Source organism: Dipodomys ordii, unplaced genomic scaffold, assembly GCF_000151885.1.
Source record: "Dipodomys ordii isolate 6190 unplaced genomic scaffold, Dord_2.0 Scaffold111, whole genome shotgun sequence".
NCBI lineage: Eukaryota > Metazoa > Chordata > Mammalia > Rodentia > Heteromyidae > Dipodomys > Dipodomys ordii.
In genome coordinates this window covers 3776163-3798858 of record NW_012267327.1, presented here as the reverse complement: position 1 = coordinate 3798858, position 22696 = coordinate 3776163, and the positions used below count along the sequence as shown (strand labels likewise).

At 38.5% G+C, this 22696-nt stretch overlaps 1 protein-coding gene across 1 annotated transcript in view; it reads left to right on the top strand.

Moving 5' to 3' along the window:
• Positions 1 to 22696, top strand: part of Morc1 (MORC family CW-type zinc finger 1) — a 157051-nt gene that overhangs the window by 80131 nt on the left and 54224 nt on the right. Inside the window, exons 13-15 of the mRNA XM_013028509.1 lie at positions 9073 to 9198; positions 13280 to 13385; positions 19388 to 19525. Of these exons, the coding sequence (XP_012883963.1) occupies positions 9073 to 9198; positions 13280 to 13385; positions 19388 to 19525 (370 nt within the window). The remainder of the gene's footprint in view (positions 1 to 9072; positions 9199 to 13279; positions 13386 to 19387; positions 19526 to 22696) is intronic.

Genomic DNA, 22696 nt, shown 5'->3' with positions numbered 1-22696 from the left:
TCAAATAATCACTGTCAGAACTAATAGTCTCAGTAACTTCTGAGGAGATTGACCTTCAAGGTTTTTGCTTATTAATTCCTACATGAATGACAAAAGTTGCCTAATACTTGATTAATACTCTGAAAGCCAGTACTACAGGGCACACAATTTTAATAAAAAGTATTTGGGTAGGTTTTTTGCCTTATAAATAAAAGATGCAATCTTTATATTGCTGTAAGTCTGATCTGTTTCCATGGAAAATGGGGCCCTTGTAAGAATCAAATCAGCAGAAAGGGAAATGGAGAGGTAATGACTTTGTGTCATTTATCCTATCTGCATTTACTTTTGGCACAGTTGATGCTAAGGATCTCAGAAATATTTTTTCTCTTTGCTGAGTCTGACCTCTCCTCACTGTCTGCTGCATTTTCTGAAACTTTATGCATCCTTACAATAAAATGGCAATATTATTTATTACCTTTGGGGAGTAGGGAGAGGAGAAAGAAAAGATGGCAGTAATAGCAAATAAAATTTTGATTTGAACAGAACTAATTAGGTAGAAATGTGTTTACTGAACTTCTCCAGAATGGATCTGAATTGAACTGATGTGCTAAAATGAAATCTATGGTGTTAGAAACATAACCTTGCCCACAGAATTTAAATCATAGGTCTTTTGGTTCACACAGAGGCTAAAAATCATTTGGTCTGGTCACTGAAATCCTTTCAATCTCATGCCATTTAAGCTTGAGCAAGGGCCTCCCACGAGAAGGAAAATGATAGCTTCTTGAATCGGTCCATGAATCTCTACTCCACTCTATTAGAAATATGTCTTCCTGTTAAACCTAAGTTTATTTCTCATGTGTGCTTTGATTTGTTAAGCTGTGCTTGCCCTAGGACTAAGAAATCAGACATGATCCACCCTGTGTGGATGCTGCCAATCTATCAGGGTGCTATGTTCTAAGTGTGTGTGTGTGTGTGTGTGTGTGTGTGTGTGCGCACGCGCGCATATGCTCACGCATGGAAAACAGATATCAAATCCTGACTCTGAGGGAATGCTCTATAGAAGAGGGATCTTGGGGCAGGGATTGGGCAGCAGATTATTAGTAGTCATGAGAGCAGAGGCCTCATGACTGAGATTGATGCCATTATATAAGCGGTGTTAGCAAGACCCCTGTGAGGTTAGGGTGAGAAGATACCAAGAAGTGGACCCTCTACAGACTATTTTATTAAGATGTCTCTTTCATTGGGAGCCATGCATTCTCCAATAATTGTCTCTCATTAATAACACTAGCAGTTAGTGATCAGTGATCAAATCCCATAGAGGTTCCAAAAACAGTTACTGTAATTCTATGAGATTTTTATTTTATTAGTTTTAATATTTCAACAAAGAAAAGCATCCTGTTATATACAATTTGGTTACCCATTACTAATTTGTAAATTCAGTTTGACAGATGCAGTAGAATTCTAAGCTGTTCAAAATTTCTTTGAGTAAGAACTTGATGTGAGAGGAAACAGAGACAATGAAAACATTCAGATATGACATAGACACTCTATGTAATTAGTTATGAGGCGTAAATGTATGCTCTATGTAAAATCTTCAATTCATGTCAACTCCTACCAATAACTGGATGATGGTTCAAGAGTTCACTGGTTTACTTCTATTGGGAAAAAGCATATTCTTAGGTTTTATCCATTTACTTTTTCCTGATGATTGGAATCACTACTATCAACAGCTCGTGTGCTTCCTTTGTCTTCTGATTGTACTTATCATGATGACTTTAATTTTCATTGAAGCTTCTTAGAGGATCTCACCTGTCCAGAAAAGTCTAGGACCTCTATTTCATTTGGAATTCTGTACCATTTGATATTCCTTTGTTACACTTAAGCAGGAGCTCCCAATCCTCTCCACTAGCCTGTTTGTGTGCCCTGTAGAAAAGAAGAGAGGGTTATGTTTAAAGACTGGACTTTCCCCCTAAAGCTATTTATTGAGAGGTCTTTTTCAAATTATGCTAACATACATGCCATTTTCAGATCTACAAATATGACATTCAGGTACATTTCCATTACTGTGCATCCATCAGAACTTTTTACCTCAGAGCTTTTGCATGAAATGAAAACAGTAATCACTTTCCTAGCAACGACATTTCTTTTTTGTTTGGGCAAAATTCTTTTTTTCCCTTACATTCTTTTGCTATTATCAATTAATTCCATTTTGACGTCTGTCTATGCATGCCATGTGCTCCTTCTCTCTATCACTCTCAGTCCTACCCCCTTCCCCTTTAGCAAGAAGCTTCATTCTTCCATTTGACACATGCATATAAAGTATTTTGACCCCATTCACCCACCCCATTCACTCTCCTACTCTTCCACTAGGACCCACACCTCAGGCAGGACGTGTTTTACATTCCTACAATTCATTACTTTTTTTAGTGAATCATAATTGTTCAAAGGGATTTTCACCATGGTGTTTCATACATGCATATGGCAATATTTTAATCAAGATGACCTCTTGCTTACTTTCCTCAGGAAGTCTTTCAAAACAATACACCACAGAGTGCCAGTGGCTCACGCCTGTAATCCTAGCTACTCAGGAGGCTGAGAGCTGAGGATCATGGTTCAAAGCAAGCTGGGGAGAAAAGTTCATGAGACTCTTATCTCCAATAAACCAGCAGAAGACTGAAAGTGGCATTGTGGCTCAAGTGGTAGAGCGCTAGCCTGAGCTGAAGAGCTGAGGGACAGTACCCAGGCCAAGTTCTAGCCCTCACAACCAACCAAAAAAACAAAAACCAATATCACAAACTTAAATATAGACCATCTGAAGGAAGAAAATAGATTTAAGTACCTTCTCTGTCTTATCATTTGCCTGGTGCTTTGAGATAACAAAACAAAACAAAACAATTTTAGATCTCCTTATTGTGATGGAGACCATCAAAGCTAGGCTTTGATCATTTACTGTGGGACTTTCTTCCTTCTCCTCTGGGCAAAAGGATGGTTGTTTTTTTTTTTGGGGGGGGGAGGTCCAGTCGTGGGGCCTGAACTCTGGGCCTGGGCACTGTCCCTCAGCTCTTCAGCTCAAGGCTAGCGCTCTACCACTTGAGCCACAGCACCACTTCTGGCTTTTTTCTTTTTTCTTATGTTGTGCTGAGGAATCGAACCCAGGGCCTCATGCATGCAAGGCAAGTGCTCTACCACTGAGCCACCTTCCCAACCCCACCCCCCACCCCCCAAAAAAAGGATGGCCTGTTGGTTTTGCACATGCTCTGAATGAAGGCTATCTAGGAGGATGCTGCATTTCTCTTTTTTTTAATAGGTAACATCTCTGAATGTCTCTTTTCCTTACTATATTTGAGAAAAAAATGTAGTATGTAGTTGCTAGGTTTAAACAGCTCTCAGAAAATTATCAGGTAAATGTAAGCATCAACAACATTTGGAATAAAGTATTCCATATATCGGTATCCATAAACTAACTTTTCACTGTTTTTACTCTCCTAGAGAGATTTGTTTCAGAAATGGAGACTTTCATCCTATATGCATTAATGCCGAATAATCCAATTAGTTTAACAGGCTTGTTGATTCTTCAAACAAAGGCCTCAGAATATGTATTCTTTCACAACTGTGGATATTAGCTGTGAGCTTTCAGCTATTTACTTTTTTACAGTCGCAAACTGTAATTTTAAATCAACCTGTCTTGGGGATATTAAGCTAATATCATTCTGGGGTCAATAAATTACTTAGGTATCTATATGACTTGTTTCACAGATGGATGGAAACATTTTAAATGTTATTTTTAAAAGTCAATTGCTTCTTAAGTTTTGCCTTTTTATTCATACATAGGTGAAAGGGCAATCTAAAACCTTTCAATAAGACACAGGAATACACCAATTTATGAAACCATATTTTTAAAAAGTCCTATCTATATGCTACTCAGTGAAGGTCAACCTGAAACAATAAATTATTGTTGTTGATTTTTATCATTTCTAGATAGAACAGGTTGGACATGAATTTTTGCACATGTATATGTTCAAGCCTATTCCCTTGCACACGCAATTTGGAGATGTCAGTACACACCCAACTTCCTTTGTCAGTCTTCACTATTGTTTTGGAACTCATGTATAACAAGTAGTTGTATAAGTCTTTTAAAGACTGACACCTATAAGAAAATAGAAACTGAAGCCCTCCTTCCAGATGCTGCGTTTACCAGGCTGCTGGAACACTTCCTGGTCTCCAGAGTCCACTCTGTGGAAATTCTGTTTTCATACCATGACAACTACAAGTGCAAATTGTGTATGTTGGAACCGCTTCTGGCTGAAGGAAGGGAGTCAGTATTACACTGGATGTTAGCAAGAATACATCTCTCAAAATCTTTTATTTGATTTTTTTTGCCCTTATATCACCTTGTATATTGTTACTATTATTTTAAGCAAGTTTAATTTTTATTAAACCTGGTCTTTAAATGTTTGGGCTAGTAAGTTTTCCATTTTGGCTTTTAGTAATCAGGAATTCTTTAGTACTATTTAGTCCTATAAGACCCCCCAACCCCCCCCCCAAAAAAAAAAGAAAAAAAAGAAGCATTGTGTATCCGCTACTGAAATAGGATCCCATTTGCTGTTACTGTCTTCAAGGATTTCACCATCCAGAGGGAATAGCAGGCAGAATGTGAATTAAGGCATAATGTGCATAATGTGTATAATGTATAAGTATTTAAGTGTGGTGTGATCACAGGGCTGCCTTGAGGAACATGTGCTTGTGTTTTTAACAGCCTACTAGTTTTCCCACTCCTAAATAAATGTCTGTGTTGGGGATCACAGTGGAAATTCATTCATCTGGTAAGTTAGCTGTGCTGTATTAACTGTTTTAGTTAATGTTTTCTGGGGGAGACATTATTTCACCTTCATTTGAGTGCAAACAACACATTAGTGAGGTATTCTGTCAGGAATTATAGTGGCAACATTTTCGGTGCTTGTTAGGTACAGGATGCTCAGCTCCATGTTGAAGCTACGCTGGCACATATTTTCCCATGGAAAGTCATGGTTTGCACGGGGAAGGAAAGACACAATACATCAACCACTATGTCTCTGTGAGTCTGTATCAGATCCATCCCTGTGTACAGTGGGGTAATGGACATGGATAAATTTACCATATATAGGTCAAAAATATTTAGTACACCACACTATTATTTAACTATCTCTGCCGTGCATTTCTAGAATACTCCTCATTTTGTAAACTCCTCATTTTGTAAAACTGCCATTCTAAACTCATGAAACAACTTGTTTCCTCCGAACTCACCCTCTGTCTATTCCTTTCTATCTCTGTGATTTTGAATCAAATCGCATACAAGTTCAATTGTGTAATATTTGTCTTTTGGGTACTAGTCTATTTCACTTACTACTTTCAAGGTGCATATATATATTATAGTATATATCAGAATTTCCTTCCTTTTTAAGGTTGAATAATGATTTTCCATGCCTGCCATTTTTACTGTTTATCTGCAGACAAATATTTGAATTTCTTCCATACTGCTGTGAATTTACTATATACAGCCATTTCTTCAAGACTCTGCTTTCTCTTTCTTTTTAGGCAATTTTCAAATACCTTGTTATTAACCACAACATATAGTAGATATCTCAACTATGCACCTGATATATAACTGAAGATTTGCTTCCTCTTTTGACCAGCATCTTCTCACCTTAGCTCCGGTCCCTGTTTCTTGTAAGCATCGTTGAGCTTCCTGCTTCTGTGAGCTCAGATGTCTTAAGGTTCTACAATGCTGCAATATTTTTCTTTCTGTGCTTGGCCTATTCATTTAATATCCTCCAGGGACGTGTACGAAGCTGCAAATAACAGATCTTCCTTCTTTTTAAGATCAGGGAGTGTTCCACTGTGTGTATTCACTCTACTTCTTCAACTTGTTCCCCTGTTAGTGAACATTTGGGTTGATTTCATATCATAGCTGTTATGAATAGTCTTCAATGAATGTGGAAGTGCTGATGAAATCATACTGACTTAATTTTCTTTGGATAGATTCCTAGAAATGAGATGATCACATCACAGACAGTTCTTTTTTTTATTTTAATATTTGGTAATATTCATTGGTAGAATCATGATTACCAAGACATTTCTTTGTTGACATTGTTGATACTGATTCGGTTTCTTTATTAGTTAATTGTCTACTCAGATTTTCTGTTTCTTTATGGTTTAATCTTGGCAGGATTTGTATTTCTTTGAATTTGATCACTTCATTTAATTCATTTAATTTATTGGGGTATCATTGCTCATATGTCTATCTGGATGTCCTCTGTGTTTCTGTAGAATTGGTAGTCAGTATTATTTCTAATTTTAGGAACCTGAATCTCTTTTTTTCCTTAGTCCTTTTAGCATAAGTTTACCAATTTTATCTTTTTAAAAGAACAGGCTTGATTTCATTGATTTTTTTCTCACCAATTTTTGATTTCATCTGTTTCTCTACTGATCTTCATTTCTTCTGTTAGGTTTATGTTTGAAGTTTTCTTTTTCCTTTATTTTTCTACATCCTTAAATGTAAAGTGAGGGCTTAAAATTTAATTATTGTTTTTTCTACATTTTTTTTAATTTAGCATCAGTTAATTCTACAAGAGGTTTTATTAAGACATACATGCATATAGTATATATTTATAATATAGCATTTATTATATATAATATAATGTAATATATATAAGATATAATATTCCTTTCCTCACTTTCCTTCATTCCCCTTCCCTGATTCTCAACATCTTTCATTGTTCCATCCCCATGCGTGTACCTAAAGCATTCTGACCATATTCACACTCCTTCACCTTCTCTATGGGCAGACAAGAGAGTTTGCATTCCTGTCACTCATTTTTTTTTAATGTATTTTGGTTGTTCAAATGGTTTTACTGTGGCATTTTGCAATACACATGTAATATTTATTTTATTAACTCCAGTTTAGAACTCCCAATCCTCCTAGCCTTAGCTTCCCAAGTGCTGCAAATTCAGACATAGGACATCACACTAGATCCCAAAGTAGGCATTTGTTTCAAGATCTTTTCCATTGCTTAAAAAAAAAGTGTCTGGTTATAAATTCTAGCCAAAGCACAGTTTTTGCTATGTCCATACATTTTGTTATGTCATGATTTTATTCTCATTGACTTTTAAGTATTTTCCCATAATTTATTCTTGGATCCATTTGTTGTTTAATAGTTGTTTGTTTAATTTTGAAGAAATTTGTGAATTTTTCAGGAGTTGTTTTCTCTGCCCTTATCCTTTCTCTCTTCCTTTCCCTTCATTTCTTCCTTCCCTACTCCTTCTTCTTCTCCTCCCTTCTCTTCTCTGTTCCCTTTCCTTCCCTTCCCATTTTAGTGGTCTGCTACTAGGTGCATATAAGTTTATAATTATTTGATCGTCTTGATATACTGAACATTTTACCAATATATAGTATCCTTTGTTATTCCTTGTAAATATTTTATTTAAATTGGATATAAGCATAGTTGTTTTTGTTCTATTTTTGGTTACTTTTGCAAGAAATATTTTTTATATTGTTTCAAATCAATTTGTTTCTTTGGATCAAAAGAAATATGTTTCTTCATCATCTCATTTGCAAATAATTTGTATCTCAATAACATATACCAGGATGACATTTTAAAATCCATTCTTCTAATCTTTGTCTGTTGAATGGGAAGTTCATTACATTTACATTTAATTAATGAAGTGAGACTTTGTTCCTTTTACTGATTGCTTTCTCAGTGCCTTGTAGCTGTTTGTTCATCATTTCTTGCATTACTGTTTTCTTTTATGTCTAGTTGTTTGTTTGTTTTTTTCAGGGAAACATTTAAGTTTCTTCTCTTTTCCTGTCATATACATTCCTAAGCCATTTTCTTTTGTAGAGATCGCAGCACATTAAAATTATAACACTCCAGCTTGATGTCAGATAATGCTGTTCCTTAAAAATATATTTTTAGACATTTTATGGTTGTTAGTATCACAATAATATTTATATATTCTATGTATGAAACATTAAGGAATTTTTTTGGGGGGTGTGGTCGTGGGGCCTGAACTCTGGGCCTGGGCGCTGTCCCTCAGCTCTTCAGCTGAAGACTAGCACTCTACCACTTGAGCCACAGTGCCACTTCTGACTTTTTTCTTTTTTGCTTATGTGGTGCTGAGGAATTGAACCCAGGGCCTCATGCATGCAAGGCAAGCACTCTACCACTGAGCCACCTTCCCAGCCCACATTAAGGAATTTTAATGGAAGGATATAGTGTAGAATTTAGGGCTTGTGTAGAGTAACAGCCATATAGACTGGGAGAAAAACAGAACTAGAGGTAATAAAAAGTAGAGAAACTCTAGTTATGTAACAAGAATGGTAATTTGTATTATACTTTTTTTTTGTAGTACAGGGGTTTGAACTTGGTGCCTCACATTTGCTAGGCGGGTTTCACCACTTGAGCTATGTCTCTAGCAATTTTGTCTTAGTTATTTTTTTCATATAGAGTCTTGTGTATTTTCCTGGAGCTTCCCTCAGACCATGATCCTCCCATTTATGGCTTCTCCTGTAAGTAGGGTGCCAGGTGCATGCCACCTCACCAAGCTTATTGATTGAGGTGCATGCAAATCTTCTTAACTTTTTTCCAGGCTGGCCTTGAGCCATGGTCCTTCCTGTCACTGCCTCTTTAGTATCTGAAATTACCAGCATGAACTACAAAGCCCAGCCTTACCAATAATTTTAAAGTTTAATTTGCACAACCCTTCCAGAGATTATTTTAACATAATAGATTAAATATCAGTATGATTTATTGCAATAATAAAATTGTAACTTTTATAACTGCTATTGTTTTCAGTGTTATTATAAAGGTAGTTTATTTATTGCGTGTAGTCTGAAAAAAATCAAGAGTATAGATCAATAAATATTACATCTATAACATCACTACAGTGCATCCAGCATTAATATATCCATCTCTCACTTCTGTTCCTGTATTTTTACACAGTTGAGATCATGTTGAATACATATGTATTTTTAACCACACTTGCCCTTGCCAATTATCTTGACTAGGTTGGTTTTATTTTATTTCATTATTCATTGTCTGGCTTTCTTTCCTTTAGGCAACAGGAATCTAACAATGTTTTGGAATGACCTTGGGTACCAACATAATAAGGACCTAGAGAAATCCTCAGAGATTCAATACCAAAGGAGACAAGCCATGGCCATTCCATTCATGATGCAGTGTGGTGAGTACTGAAATCCATTGTAACTAGCAAATACTAGTGAACTTTCAAATGCACAAGTGACAGTGTTATAAATGGTGGCTTAAAGTGGTGAAATGAGGAAGATATGATTCTTCCCTTCAAGGTTGGTACAGTGTACAAGAGGTTAAAATACTGAAGACAGAAAAGTAGGTAAATGAAGTAATAGAAGTGATGAGGTCTTAGAAGTAAAAAAATAAAAAAAAAAGCAGTGGAGGAGCAAAGGCAGACTATACTACTAAGATATGTCTCCAGCCCCCTTTTATTGTAGTAGTAGTAGTTGTTGTTGTTGTTATTATTATTATTATTTTGGTCAGTCATGGGTCACAACTCTGGACCTGGGTGCTGTCCCACAGCTCTTCAACTAAAGATTAGTGCTCTACCACTTGAGCCACAGCACCACTTCTGGCTTTTTCTGCTTATATGGTGCTGATGAATCAAACCCAGGGCCTCATGCATGCAAGGCAAGCACTGTACCACTGAGACACCTTCCCAGCCCTGTAGTGGTTATTTTAAAATAGGATCTCATGTCCAGTTCGGGCATATGCCTAGATCACAATCCACCTATTTTAGGTTTTCTATTATAGCTGGAATGATTGGCATGTGCTACCACAGGAAACATTCATATGGAGTCTCACAGATTTTTCTGCCTATTAGGTATATGCTTCAGTTAAAATATTTCTTGGAGAGAAATAAACACACCATTTTTTTCTATGAGTCATGTGTAACACTAAGACATAGTAGGATTTTTATGATTGATAACTGCATTCATGATGAATAAATAATGGAAGACAAAACTATTATATTGAGTAAACCTGTTCAAGGGCTTTGAATTCTAGAATGAGTTTTTACTTTGATAAGCAGTGGGGAGGTATTGGAAGTTTTTCAGGAGGAAAATAACCATATGTGAATTACATAAATAAATAGCTATGGGAATTAAGGGCAATCTGTTTTCCACAACAAATGTTACAGTGGAGAAGACAGGCCAGGCCAGGAGAGCCTGACCCTTTGCTTTCATCTGGGAGTTTTCCAGAGAAGCTCTCCTGGCTAGATGGAACTTGTAGTGAGGCGGCATGGTCAAGGGTGATTTGGTAGACGGCCAGAGCAAAAGAAGAGGTCAAACTCTGATGACCTATTGGTGTTGTAATTTAAGCTCTATGTGAACATTGTAAATGTCTGAGTTAATGTAAGATATCAAAGGGGAACACACATGACTATATATGTAAAAAGTAATATTGAATAAATGGATGACAGTATGTGACAACTTATCACATTGTAATCATAATGGATAACAATTAACATATATATGTATGTATGTATGTATGTATATATATATACATATATATACATAAAGGTGATGTACAGAGAGGTTACAGTTACATAAGTCAGGTAAAGAGTACATTTCTTTTTGAACAGTCACCTCTTCCCTCGTTTTCTCAGTTTTTCCCTCCTGATTCTCCTCCCCAACAAGTTGTGGTTCATTTTCAGCATAATGTCTAGTCAGTATCACTGCTGCATTTGTTCACCCTTTTTCCCACCATTTCTGTACTCCCCCTGAAACAGAGAGAGTTACATATAAGATAAAAGGTACAGAAATAAAAAACAGCAGCAAAGGAGAGAGAGAGAGAGAAAAGCAAAATAACAAAAACCCTCTTGTTTCCCTTTGTTTGAGTTCATTTCGATAAACACCATTTCATATAATCATATGCACCTAACTACTGAGTCTTTGTGATCCTTTCCTAAGAATAGTCTCCTTTGGTCTCACTCTGTGAATGTTAGAGTTCCATGGCAGAAATGGCTGTACACATGGAGGAAACTGAAGCTACATACTTATATGTCACCCTGCACCAAAATCAATTCCAAATAGATCAGATAACTCAATTGATACCAGATACCATGAAAAATATTACAGGAAGGGGTAGAGGAAAGCCTAGCGCTTCTAGGCACAGGTCAAAACTACCTAAGTAAAGATTCAGAATCACAATAAATCAAAGACTTGATAAATGGGATTGCATCAAATTGATGCACAGCAAACAATAGAGCTAGCAAGATAAATAGAAAGTGCACACAATGGGTGATTTTCTTTTACTAGTTATGCATCAGACAAGAGCCTCATATCTAAAATATACTTAGAGCTCAAAAAATTAACCCCTCAAAAATAAACCTTCAAAGAAACAACAGCCCAATTAATAAATGGGATAAAGATTTAAAGAGAGACTTCTCAGAAGAAGTACGAATGGTTGACAGACACATGAAGAGATGCTCAACATCTCTGCCAATTAGTATATTTTTGATGTGTACCACACACTGTTAGAGTCCGATCTCCAATGCCTAAGAGCTGTGAAAAGGAACAATTATTTCATCTCTCAAAGGCCTTTTTTCCCTCTTTTTATAAAATAACATGTATACTTGCCCTTATATCATGGGGCTGTTGTGAGTATAACCAGTTAATAGGTTTGAATTAATTAATAGGTTTAAATTCATTAAAAGTTTTAAATTTTAGTTAAATAATAGGTTTAGAATAATGAGGTTTACTGAAAGTTTGAAAGTTTCTTTAAGTTCTAGCTATTATTATACAATTTCATTCTCAGTATTATAAGAGAGATACTAATATTAATCTCTTTTTACAAATGATTTTACTAAATCAGAGGGGAATCAAGTCATTTGCTCAAGATCATAGAAGTTGCTAGAGATGGAGCAATTCAGATGAACCGAGGCCAGCTGTTTACTAAAAGCCAGCTGCACTGTGTCCAAATGGAGTTTAGGACTGAATTTTTGGATAGCCTGAAGAAAGTGGCATTTCTTGAGCTTAAAGTCAAGGAGGGACCATAAGGAGAAAATAAACAACAAAAATCAGAAAGTGAAGATTAGCGAGTGGGAGGAGAGCAGAGGGCCATGCAGAAAAGGCAAATGTGTTACAAGATTCAGAGATCCTGGGGCTGAGAAGGTGGCTCAGTGGTAGAGCGCTTGCCTTGCATGCATGAAGCCCTGGGTTCCATTCCTCAGCACCACATAAGCAGGAAAAAAAAGCCAGAAGTGGCTCTGTGGCTCAAGTGGTAGAGTGCTAGCCTTGAGCTGAAGAGCTGAGGGACAGAGCCCAGGCCTAGAGTTCAGGCCCCACGACCAGACCCCCCCCCCCCGCCAAAAAAAAGATTCAGAGATCCTGACTCTACCTTTTTATGGTATTTGTGTGATTGGAGACAGAATATTCTCTCAGAGATGGCCGGGCAATAGGCTGCAAAAAGTGAGCAGACAGATTACCATAATTCTTACATGGTTTAAGAAGAGAGAGAGTGGAGTCTGTTGGGATTCTGTGATCCAAAAGTAACTAACTGAAAAAAAAATGCTTAAATAAGGATACAGGTTGACCCATTGTAACAATGAGATGTACAAGACACTATGCTTTGTTTTTTTTTGGTGGGTGGTGGGGCTTGAACTTTGAGATTGGTCACTGTCTCTCAGCTCTTCAGCTCAAAGTGGGCACTCTACCACTTGAGCCACAGTTCCACTTCCAGTTTTCTAGTGGTTTATTGGAGATGAGAGTCTCAGGGACTTTCCTGCCCAGCCTGTCTTTGAAGCGTGATCCTCAGATCTCAGCCTCCTCAGTAGCTAGGATTACAGGTGTGAACCACTGGCGCCCCAATGACACTATGTTAAAAATGAACTTTACAACTTGGGGGGGGGTGGAGTTGTGGAGGTGGGGAGGGAAGGGATGGTAGGGGAAAAAAACAAAGGAGGAGGTAACAATGCTTGATAGGAAATGTACTCATCACCTTATTCATGTAACTGTAATTCCTCTGTACAATATGTTTACAATAAAAACATATATACACACATATATATATAAAAGTAACCAACTGAAGCAATAATAAAATTAAAGATGAGGATAATAATAATGATAATAAAAACAACTCTTAGTGGGACCCTAGAGTGACTTGAGGAGTTGTGCTTTATTGTGTTTATATGACAAAGGATTCACTCATTTTGGTGCCTGAAAATGGGCATCATATATTGTGGCATCCATTTCTGATTGTGGTCTCTTGTGTGCTTTTGTTTTGATAATCAGATCTTTGCCTTAAGTGGAGAGTCTTACCGTATCCTACTGATTTCCAGAAAAAGGAATTTCTTGACGCGTGGATTTGTGCTAATAATCCTAACCATTCGGAAAACAGGTAGTTTCTGATCACTTTCTGAAAATTCTTTATCAATCTTTAATTCCCAAAGTACATTTTATGAAATTGGAAAAAAATTTCAGCTGTAGAAAGATTGTAGCTTAGTAGCTACTCTCTTTTTTCATACATTTTTATTGTAAACATACTGTACAGAGGGGTTACAGTTACATGAGCAAGGTAATGAGTACATTTCCTATTGAATATTTTTGCCTCCCCTACCATCCCTTCCCTCCTACCTCCACAACTACCCCCTTACCCCCCTTCCCCCCACCCACCAAAATTGTAATTAGTTTTCAACATACTGTTTTGTACATCTCATTGTTACAATGGATCAATCTGTGTCCTTATTTAAGCATTTTGTTTTTTCCCTTCCCCTCCCCGAATTAGAAAGTTTATATACAAGATACAGGGTACTGACATCAAATACAGTGAAAACAGGGGTTACACCGTGGGGGAGGAACATACAAAGAAACAAAAAAATCACATGGTACATTATAAATACATTAGAAACATTAGCATGAAAGAAAAAAGGTATTTGTGTCCCTATCTTGGGGTTCATTTCACTTAACATTATTTTATATGGTCATATGTACATAGCTTTTGACCTTTTCTACTTGTCCTACACATGTACTAGTTATTGCAAATAAGGGAAACCATGAGACTATGTTTCTTTGGGCCTGGCTTACTTCACTTAATATAATTTTTTTCCAAGTCTTTCCTTTTCCTAACAAATGGGGCAATGTCATTCTTTCTGATGGAGGCATAGAATTCCATTGTGTATATATACCACATTTTCTTGATCCACTCATCTACTGAGGGGCATCTGGGCTGCTTCCATATCTTAGCTATGGTTAAATAATGAGTAGCTACTCTCTTTTTGAACTCCTAGCCTCCTCTGGCTAGCTCTGGAAAGATTATTTTGTTTGTTTTTCCATCATGTAGAAGAAATCTGGATGGAATAATCAGCAGGTGTTGGATGGGGGAAAGTTCTGCACCTCCATCAGCAGGAGACTTCGGCCTCCTAAGTTCAGTTTTCAAGTTCATGTTCACACAATATACAACCTGATCACACTGGAGTATAATTTAGAGGGGAGTATCCAGGGACATTAAACTGTTAGGCTACATGTGTGTTTCTATTTAGAAGACATAGATTGATTTTATCACTTTATGCTCTGGAGGAAGAAGTCAAGAATAAAACAGGAAAAAGGCTGATTAAATATTGATGGATGTCAGTGTTATTACAAGCCCTTGCTAGACTAATCTTCTTTCTCTAAGGAGAAATAATTAGTATTCCCCTTTAACAAAGGTACCCCTAACTCAAGCCCTGCTTCTCAGTGCAGTATGTTCTAAGTCCTCTATGTTGATATGGCAGTGGATCAGTACTGCTAATATAGACATTAAGGTAGTAATTCTTGTTTGTTTATTTTAAATCCTGGCCTGAAGAAGTGAGAAAAAAATTATCAAAGCAAAAGAAAACAAAGCATTCAGAAGCTGCTGTTAAACAGGGCGGTGATGGCTCATGCCTATAAAGCTAACTACTCAGGAGGTTGAGATCTGAGGATCTTCATTTGAAGCCAGCCTGGACAGAAAGAATCTATAACATCCTTTTCTTCAACTAACCACCAAAAAGCTGGAAGAGGAGGTGTGGCTCAAGTGGTAGAATGCTAACCATAAAATGTCAAGTGAGATCAGAACCTTTTAGTTCAAACCCCAACCTGGGCTAACACACACACACACACACACACACACACACACACACACACACACACAAGCTTCTGTTAAAACCTTTCTGCCTGGTGTCTGCAGGTTAATTTTATTTAGAGATTGAAGACAAATGTGAAGGCCTGCAAGGGCTCTTAACATTTCATATGGCCTGGAGATTTTTCAGTCTCCCTTTCTTGTTCAGCAACATGACCTGTATTTTTCCCAAATAAAATTTTGACACAGAATAAGTGTCAAATAAGTGCTAAACTGTCCTAACTGAATTGGAGGCCAAGATCCTAGAGACCAAAAGCAAATTTTCCATTTCTTTACTCTAGTCTTTGCTCCTTATTAAAAGCCCAATACCTCAGGGAGCATGATCATGAATGACTCAGTCTCCCTTCTTCCTTTGAGAAAAGTCAGAATGGAAACTACAATCTAGACTCAGAACCCTCATGATATGCCTAAGATCCACCTTTCTGATTCTATCCCCAACCTGGGACTTAGCTATCTTCTAAACAAAGCCTAGACTTTGTCTAGCATAGTCAAGGATTGCAATCACTTACTATATGCTAAGAACTTCCACAGCATAGGATATGGTTTAGATTTTAGACTCTGGGCCAGACTGTGTTTAATCCTTATTCTACTGGCTTTAAGACCTGAGACAAATGATAAATCGCCCCCCCTCTCACTCTGTCTCTCTCCCCACACCCCCTTTCTCTGGCAGTTCTAGGTACTAAAATTAAGGAGCTCTCATTTGAGCCATTCCTTTGGTCTTTTTGCTTTCACTTTGATTTTCAGATGTGTTTTCCTGGCAACTTTTCCCAGCTGGTCTTGGACTTCTGTCCTCCTGTCTCTACCTCCATAGTGGCTAGGAACACGGGCATTCACCACCACATCCAGTTTCAAACCTCTCATGAACTCAGCACGCTGTTCCCTAGAAGGGAGAGGATGGCAGCAGTTATCTCGGTGCATCTTCTCTGGGTTCCACTGAGCTGCTTGTGATGACAACTTGCTGAAAGCTCTGGGGTATGGGGTGCGGGGTGATTGGTCCCTTAGTGACAGGCCACCAGGATGTCAGCCTCTGCCTGAAATCTAGCCATCTCCCTATGATTTCTGCATCCAGTCCTAGGCCTTGTCAGAACCACAGAGCTGGAAGCTGTCCCTGCCAGCTTCCTCTATTTTCAGTTCACCATTGTCCCCAAATTGACACACTCTCATCCACTTCTCTTCAAAAGTGGGGATGCCATCACAGATCATAGTAATAAGTCTCAAGCCCACATTAATTCCATCTCTTTTACACATGCAAATAATGACACTTGTGAGGAGAGGCAAGATAAATTTAGTCATGTTGACAGAAAACTGATCAACCTTGAAAGTCTATGAGGCAAAAAGTACTTATATTTATAATTGTCTCAAGTCCTTGATGTTTTAAGTACACTGACATCATATTGACTATCTTTAGCTCACTTCCATTGAAAAGATGACAAAATACACCTAAAGTGACAACAAGGAGTTTAGAGATAGCTGAAAGTAAACCTAATTACAAGGGCAGTTACATGGAAGTTGGTTCTTCCCTCAATGCGGAGCTCAGTACCAGGGGTGTAGGTTTGACATCTGCCAGGATGAAGAGTAATTCAACCACTGACTTTTCTCAGTCCTCTGATTCAGTATCTCAGGCCAGGACACACCGAAACCTAAAAGACTATTCCCAGAGACATACATCCCATTAGATTTTGATAGAATCATATAAAGCAGTGCATTAAAATGATATGAAGTGAAGTAGAATTGTTCATTAGGTGGGGGTCCCTTGAGTACAGGGAGGTAAGAAAAAAAGTATTGTATTTACAGAAAATATAGCCCGTTGTCAGCGGTTAATTGCCAATTGTCAGGAGCATGCCAATGAACAGCAGCTGAATGAACAATGTTTGTGCCTGAGCCAGACACATATTAACTGTTCCTGTCATAGCAATCATGTATCAGTCATTTCACCTGGACAAATGTCCTATGAACTTCCCCTATTTCTCAGAGGAGAAAACAGAGGCCTAGAAAGGTTCAGTAACTTGCCCAGAATTCCTCCTTCAAGATGAAACTGGAAGCCAAGAATTTGATGCAAAAACCTATTCTCTTGCTGCCTTACATCCTCTCTCAGAAGGCAGCCTTTTACATTCCAGGACACCTGATTCCACTTAAATCCTTTCTCCTTTCCAAGGCACACTATGTTACAAATGGTAGGGTTCAGACTGGAGTAGCCTGGGTGACATAAAATACAGCCAGTGTTTGTCATGTGACTGAAGCTTTGTTTTCCTTCCCACTATGAGTCCAGAGGGAGACTATACATTATTGTCACAGTTTCTGAGAAATAGATATCCCTACACTCCCATTTCATTCACACTATGCATTTATCTGCATTGAAAGTAGGGATTACCGGCAGGGGAAAGATGGCATCATCTATTACCTGGCTGAACAACAACAACCAAAAAGTCTGCATTTTGAAAAGGCTGTTGAGTAAAATCTATGGGTTGGATTGCATATGCAAATTTACTTCCAAAATGCTTTCAGGGAAGACAATACAGTAGACTGCATTTTCATAAAAATACTTGAGGTTTCTGTTTCCTGAATAGAAACTTAAGAACCACAAGGTTCTTTTCTCAAGTGAAATAGAGGCCTGCCTAGGTACCACCACAGATGTCTTCCAAACCACACTGTGGGTGGTGGTATATATAGTAGCTATTCCTTGCATTTGTTTATATAGCACCTTTCCTTGAAAATAACAATAATAGCTAACACCATATGTGGGTGGAATTAAGTGTTTTTTTTTTCATAGTAGTACTTGAATTTGATTGTAGTTCCTCACTCTGCTCTGTTGGTAGGGAGCAAGAAAAATATGTGTTGCAGCCCTGAAAAACAGAAATGGAGGGGCTGGGAAGGTGGCTCAGTGGTAGAGAGCGCTTGCCTTGCATGCCTGAGGCCCTGGGGTCGATTCCTCAGCACCACATAAGCAAAAAGAAAAAAGCCGGAAGTGGCGCTGTGGCTCAAGTGGTAGAGCACTAGCCTTGAGCTGAAGAGCTGAGGGACAGCGCCCAGGCCCAGAGTTCAGGCCCCACGACCGGACCAAAAAAAAAAAAAAAAACAGAAATGGAAGCTTTCATAGATGTTTCCTTCTCTGCTTCACACGGGGGAGGGCCTCTCTACTTTCAGCCTCTTCCTTCTTCCCTCTTCACCAAATACACACACATTTTTCTGTAAACTTCATCCTTTCCTTCTCTTTCTGGTAACTGTCTCCCAAACGACACTCCCACCTTCTCCCATCTATCAGGATGAGAAAAGTCTTTGATGTAGAACAGGCTCAGAGAACTGACCTGAACTTTTACACCACAGCCATGTCTTCAGCCATTCCTGGTCTCTCCACAGTGTTCACAGGGGAGTTGAAGTTCTCAGAGGTGCCAAGATAAAAAACAAAAACCCCAAACCATAATACTCTACTTTTACAAATTAAAAAGATGGCTTCAAATCTGCTAAATCGTGTGTGTGTGTGTGTGTGTGTGTGTGTGTGTTTTCAAATCATGTATTCTTAAAACAAATGAGTTAAGTGCTTATTCACATGCATAGCCTGTTTATTGCTCATCAACACACAATTCTGCATGATTATATAATACAAACGACTGGGAGGCAGTATGACTGCCAAATGCAGACGGTCTGACAGCAGCAGGGAATGATGGGAAGGGTGCTATAGTAAAGCTCATCCACAGCTTTTAGGTGTGGAGGCTTCGGAAGTCTCAGTAAACTCCCCTTCTTCAGTCTACCCCTGAGGAACAACATACATTGCACATGACTGGTCTTCCAGTAATCCCAAGTCACAAAAAAGAGTATCTATGAGTTTCAGAGGTAGAACTATTTTAATATATTTTAGAGCTGTATAGACTTTGCACTCCAATTTGATTTTATTTTTTTGTAGGGGGAGGAATCGGGGAAATGTTTGGCAGTAATGAGACTGAGCCTCAATGATCCAAAAAACTACTACTGCAAAAGACCTCATTTCAGGAAAATGTAGGATAAATGAGCCATTAGCAAAACAATTAGTATTCTCAGAAACACACTACCCACCACATTTTACATTAAAAGGTCTTTTACATTAAAAGTCTTGTATTACTTCAAATTATCGAGATGATGATCTTCCTTTGTATTTGAATTTTGTGTCTATGGACGAAAGTGATATTCCTTAGAAGAAAGTCTTCTACAGAAAGCTAACAGTTTCTTGTTTCCTCCTGTGGTTCATCTTTTATTTGTTGGTTGTGAAGCTGTGATCAGGTAGAATGGCTTCCTTCAATCCCCCTGGGTACCATGAACACAGCAACATCATCAAAAAGTGAGAGAGAGAAGCAGCTGAGAGAGTCCATCCAAAGGTATCAGAATAAACTGGCAGAAATGAAGCCACAGGTGAGCTGTTCTTGATTTTCTCCAAATTCAGCCATCATTCTTGAGCTCTTAGTTTTCCATTGGCAAATTGATGAAGGATGTGTACCCACATAAAATATCTAGTCTTGTGTTTGTTTCTGTTATTTCCTTTTTGTTTTGGACCTAAGAACTCTTCTAGAGAGTGAGTCTAGAGAAAGGAAGAAAGTTCTGCAAGGGATTCTGTACATGGAACACCTAAGTGCAATGAAACAGGTGAGCAACGCAGACATAGAGACACATAAGGTTCAGGTGGCATCTCCCAGCCACTTGAACAGGGTGGATCTCCACGTTTGCATGGCAGCTAAGGCTGGACTGTGTTTATTTCATTAGGCTTCTTCCCTGTGTGTGTACATTTTAGGTAAAGAGTTCCTTTAAATATTAGCATTTTTATACAGAAAGTCAAAGTCATAGTTAATTTCTAAGAATACTCAATATGTAAAACATTTCTATTACTAGGCATAGGTAAATATGACACTTTCCAGTAGGAGAAAATGTATTATGTAAATAGTTTTTTAACTAATAAGTCAATTAGCTCTCTGTTGACCTTGTAGATTCAGTACTCAACTTCAGCATTTTTAACTTTATGTATAGCCTGCTAGCTTCCTCAAGTAGCATTTGGGGTTGGTGGTGTGCATCCACATATATCAACTCCTGGGGATCTCAGGAAATGAAATATCATTAGCATAGAAAATTCAGTGATGGAGTTAAAATCTCCAGGCTCAACACATTATTACATGCCTTCCTGGCTCTTCCCAAGATAAGAGTTTTACTTTCTTATCTCTACTACCTTGCTAGGGATCTGCAGTGCAGAGGTAACAAAGCCCCTTGACTCTCCCTTGTAGCTTGGAATCCTTGTGTTGCTTAGGAAGATGATGAGAATCACTTGGGCAGCACCTTTACTTTTTGAAAATGGCTCAGCTTTCTATAGTTCGTATAGCTTCTGTTCCCTGGTTTGAAAACATAAGTTGGAATTAAAGGTATGACAGCCTGTAATTATTTTCATAGAAAAGCAGGTCAGTAAATGCAAATCTTTTTATTGTTTTGGTTTTCATTTTGTTTAGCCCTTCCTGACAATTCTGTGAAGGAAATTCAGTACCTTTTGGTTATCCTTAGATGGCATTTTCCTTTCATTTAAAGGTCAGAGATGAACCTTGTCTATTAATAGTGAAGATTTAATTGGCTCCATGTTGTGGCTCACACCTGAAATCTTAGCTACTCGGAAAGATGAGATCTAAGGATTATGGTTCAAAACTAGCCTTGGCAGGAAAGTCAGTGAGAATTTCATCTCCAGTTAACCATTAAAAATCCTAAATGGAGCTGTGGCTCAGCTAGTAGAGCACTAACCTTAATCAAAAAAGCTCAAGGACAGTGCCCACGCCCTGAGTTCAAGCCTCTGGATTGGAACAAAAAATTAACAAGTACTATACAACAATATCAGTTTCATACATATCCTATCCTACCTAATACTGCCACAGAAGTTTATTCCAAGGAGATTGTGAGGGCATCTGCAGTCAAAGGCAGTTTCATAGCTGAAGGGGTGGAACTTGTGACTTGAAGTCTATTTGGAGCATGCGTAGGGAAATGGACAGGACATCCCAGGAAAGAACAAGAGAACAGAACACGTGGAAATGAGCCATGTGTGTTTCTTCATAGGACCTACCATTCATACCACACACTGAGTTTGTCTTAAAAAACATAAATCCAGGATTTGTGTGGGAGATATCAATCTATTAAAAAAAAACAAACAACTCAGTGACTCGTTATAAAACATAGCCATTGCTGAACAGAAGACTTCTGAAAGGTCATCTCCATTCCCCATTCACAAAAGGCAATCTAGGAAACCGTTCCTCACTATTTTGGTGTATTTACCTGAGGGCAGAAACAAGCTCCAGAGCCATAAGATGCTTAGAATGAATTTGCTGTCTGCTTTTTAGAGACATGTTCTTGCGAGTGAGAATGGGAAGCCAGCAGAACATGGCATTGACCCCATTCTGGGTTTAATGTTCCCTGGGTTGAGAAGAATTGTCCCCTGGACCCAGTAGAGAATCAAGCACTGAATCATTAGCTCCTGCATTTCACTATGCTCATTGGCATCTGTGTGCCAAGTCTCTCGATGCCATGTACAAATCCCCCTGTCCCCATGTCCTGCTTCCCACTTCCAGTGACCATTTATCCACGTGCCAGGCCTGGGGAACAGATACAGAAGCTAAAGTACAGAATTAAGCCCCTACACTTTATGTCTTATCCTCTTTCCAAATTTTATTTAATTACCTCTAAGTAGTGGTCTACAGGCACTGTCATCTCACATGGCAGTTTATGAATACAATGCATGTTGATCTGTGTCACTCATCCCTCCCAACCCACCTCTTTCCCCCTCTTTTTTCCCCTGTTGGTCATGGAGCTTGAACTCAGGGCCTAGGCACTGTCCCTCAGCTTTTGTGCTCAAGATTAGGACTCTACCACCTTGAGCCACAGGTCTACTTCTGGTTTTGTGGGTGGTTAATTGGAGATAAAGAGTTTCATGGACATTCCTGTCCTGGGCTGGCTTTGAACCGTGATCCTCAGATATCAGCCTCCTGAATAGCTAGGATTACAGGTATTAGCTACCAGTGCCTGGATTTTCTTAATTTTGAAGGATATAGATTGGATTCTTGACTGCATTCTCCCTCTCTTCTCCTCTTCTTTTGTCTTCTCCTCTCTCCTTGACCCTACCCCACCTCCTTTCAAATGCCTGTTTCTTTGTGTCTTAACTCTTGAATTTATAAAAATTACCAAACCCTGGGGACTGAACTCGGTGTATCACAGATGCTAATAAGCAAGTCTACTATCACTTGAGCCACACTGCCAACCCTTCAAGTTTGTATTTCATTTTGAGATGGGTTCTCATTAACATTTTCCTGGACTGAGTTCAGATTTGAGATCCTTTGGCTATAGCAATCTCCTCACTAGCTCACATTACAGATTGTCTGGCTGCACTTAAGTTTTGTGGTAATGGGGTTAGGGCCTTGTGCAAGCATTCAAGTGTTCCCTACCTTTTTTTTAAGGGGGGGGGTCCAGTCATGGGGCCTGAACTCGGCCTGGGCGCTGTCCCTCAGCTCTTCAGCTCAAGGCTAGCACTCTACCACTTGAGCCACAGCGCCACTTCCGGCTTT